Here is a 2149-nt window from a genome sequence, read left to right on the forward strand (position 1 = left end):
CACTGGGGCACCATAGGCAGGCTGGGGGAACTCATATTAATGTAAAAAAAAAAAATCATGAAGTGAAATTTTCATGCCATGGGACCTCTAACATACTATTTTTAGTGACCCCCCATGGAGATCTTTTTTATCAGTCAAATTATGGCACTGACAGTATATTAAATATGGTACTATCATCCTACTATATTAAATGCACATACATTATCAACAGTTACATTTCTTAACTAATAATTAATTACAACTCTGCCCACATAGGTACCCAGTTCAAACCAAAAACCAAGGATAGATGCTTTGATTTCTAAACATGTATTTCAATATCCAAAGCACTCCTGGACATTCTAGATATCCGAAGCACAGATTGTTAACTAGTATAAATAGTACATTTCAGATTCCACCCAAAGCCAGCATTGATCCCATACAGGCTGAGATGCATTGTCAGGACTACACCCATCGATCAGCTCCTACTGGTGTTGAGTTGTGTGTGTGTGTTGGGGGGGTTGCAGGTTCCCAGTACAACCAGTACATTGATCCAGAAAGACAGAGAGAGATTAGACAGTAGGGGAGAAGAACATTGATCTCCAGCTGCATCCAAAGGGCACCCCTGTCCCAATGGGGGCTGGGGTGCACCTCCTCTATTCTTCTCCCACTCCTTCACTTCTGCTTGCTGGACCATACATCAGCAAAGTGTCCTTCTGACCATGTGCTGCCCTCTCACAGTGAATGAGCCTCGAGCAGTGAGAGGCACCACCCAAAACAACAGCAGCGGGAAGCCTTGTATTGTACTGCACAGCCGCCTACACTGTAAAGCTACTGTACCCACAACTCATCAACATTTACCTCTGGGCTACTTTTCCACAAATCAAACACATGCATCTGCACTAAACCACTGCTGGGTGTACTGTCTAGTGTTTTCCCTGCATCCTTTGCAGCATGCTTATATTCCCTCCGCTTAGAAAAGAGCCACATGCAGCTACAGTGCACACACAATTTCTCATCAACTGCACACATGTCAAACTGTGATAAATGAGTCTATAGCAGCGCAGAGCAGCCAAGGATTCCCAGCTGCCTCAGTCTAGAACTCAGCCAAAAGACAGCCTGCACAGTCCACTACCTCTAGCCCCCAGTCTGGGGGCAAAGAGACCTCCACCTCAGGGACCGCAGTAAATATGTTACCCCATTAATGTTAAACAGTAGCAATAGGGCTCCAATGCATCAACCTCTGCCACATGCATGCCTGCAAGAAAAAAAACAGGCTTGGGGGGAGAAACTTTAATTGAAGGTGTTCTGATCTGAAGGTTTGATGCAATCATAAAACAAGTGAACAATACAATACATTGGTTGCAAGAGTTGTAGTGTATGGGACATCAAGACAGCAGCCCACCCCACCAACCCGCCTCCAAACCCCAGCGTGAACCGTACCTGTTTGCCAGATGTACAGAGGTTTAGTTTCCACTGCGGTTTGTGCATCAATCTCCCACATGGAGAGAAAGAGCAGGGCTATCCTCCAGAGAGAGGGGAGCGGTACCCCTCTTGAGACCACCAGCATCCCCACAGCTCTGCTGGCCAGCCCCATGACCACTGCACGGCAAGTACAATAGTTCCCAATGCAGTCAAGAGGAAGAAAAACAAGCCAAAAAAAACAAGCCTGGTCCGAGGCGGGGAGCTGGACTGAAGTGTGAGTGTTTTTTTCTGCTTCTGCTTTGTCCACACCAGTGCGTCCAAGAAGAAGTAATCCCAGGCGAACAGGGCAGAGGTCTCCTCGCTTCTTCTCCCTGTCCTCTCTGTTTATCTTTTTCTCCTGAATCCTTAATGAGCGAGAACGAGGTTTGGCAGTAGTAAAACAGGGAACAATAGATCCCTGAGCTCAGCCTGCTGCTGCTGCTGCTGAATGCCGGGTTGATGCAGCGCCTTCCTCTCTCTCTTCCTTTCTCTCTCTCTCTCTTTCTCACTACACACACAGACACATGCACACACGCCCGCCCTCTCTACCCCATCTACCCTCCCTCCTTCTCACTCGTCTCTCATCCCTTTTTCAAAGGGCTCAGTGAAGCTGTTCTGCACTCGGATCGAAGTGGGCAGCTGGATCGGGCAGTTGGAGATGTGTTTGCTGGTAAAATTAAGAAGTGCAATAACAAGTGCCTAAAAATAG

At 47.2% G+C, this 2149-nt stretch overlaps 1 protein-coding gene across 2 annotated transcripts in view; it reads right to left on the minus strand.

Moving 5' to 3' along the window:
• thsd7aa (thrombospondin, type I, domain containing 7Aa) overlaps positions 1–1909 on the minus strand; it is a 213050-nt gene extending 211141 nt beyond the window's left edge. For both annotated transcript variants that reach the window (XM_032535292.1, XM_032535291.1), the window contains exon 1: positions 1420–1909. In XM_032535292.1, the coding sequence (XP_032391183.1) occupies positions 1420–1573 (154 nt within the window). In that variant the 5' untranslated portion in view covers positions 1574–1909. The remainder of the gene's footprint in view (positions 1–1419) is intronic.
• Between the last annotated feature and the right edge of the window lie 240 nt (positions 1910–2149).

Source organism: Etheostoma spectabile, chromosome 14, assembly GCF_008692095.1.
Source record: "Etheostoma spectabile isolate EspeVRDwgs_2016 chromosome 14, UIUC_Espe_1.0, whole genome shotgun sequence".
Lineage (NCBI taxonomy): Eukaryota > Metazoa > Chordata > Actinopteri > Perciformes > Percidae > Etheostoma > Etheostoma spectabile.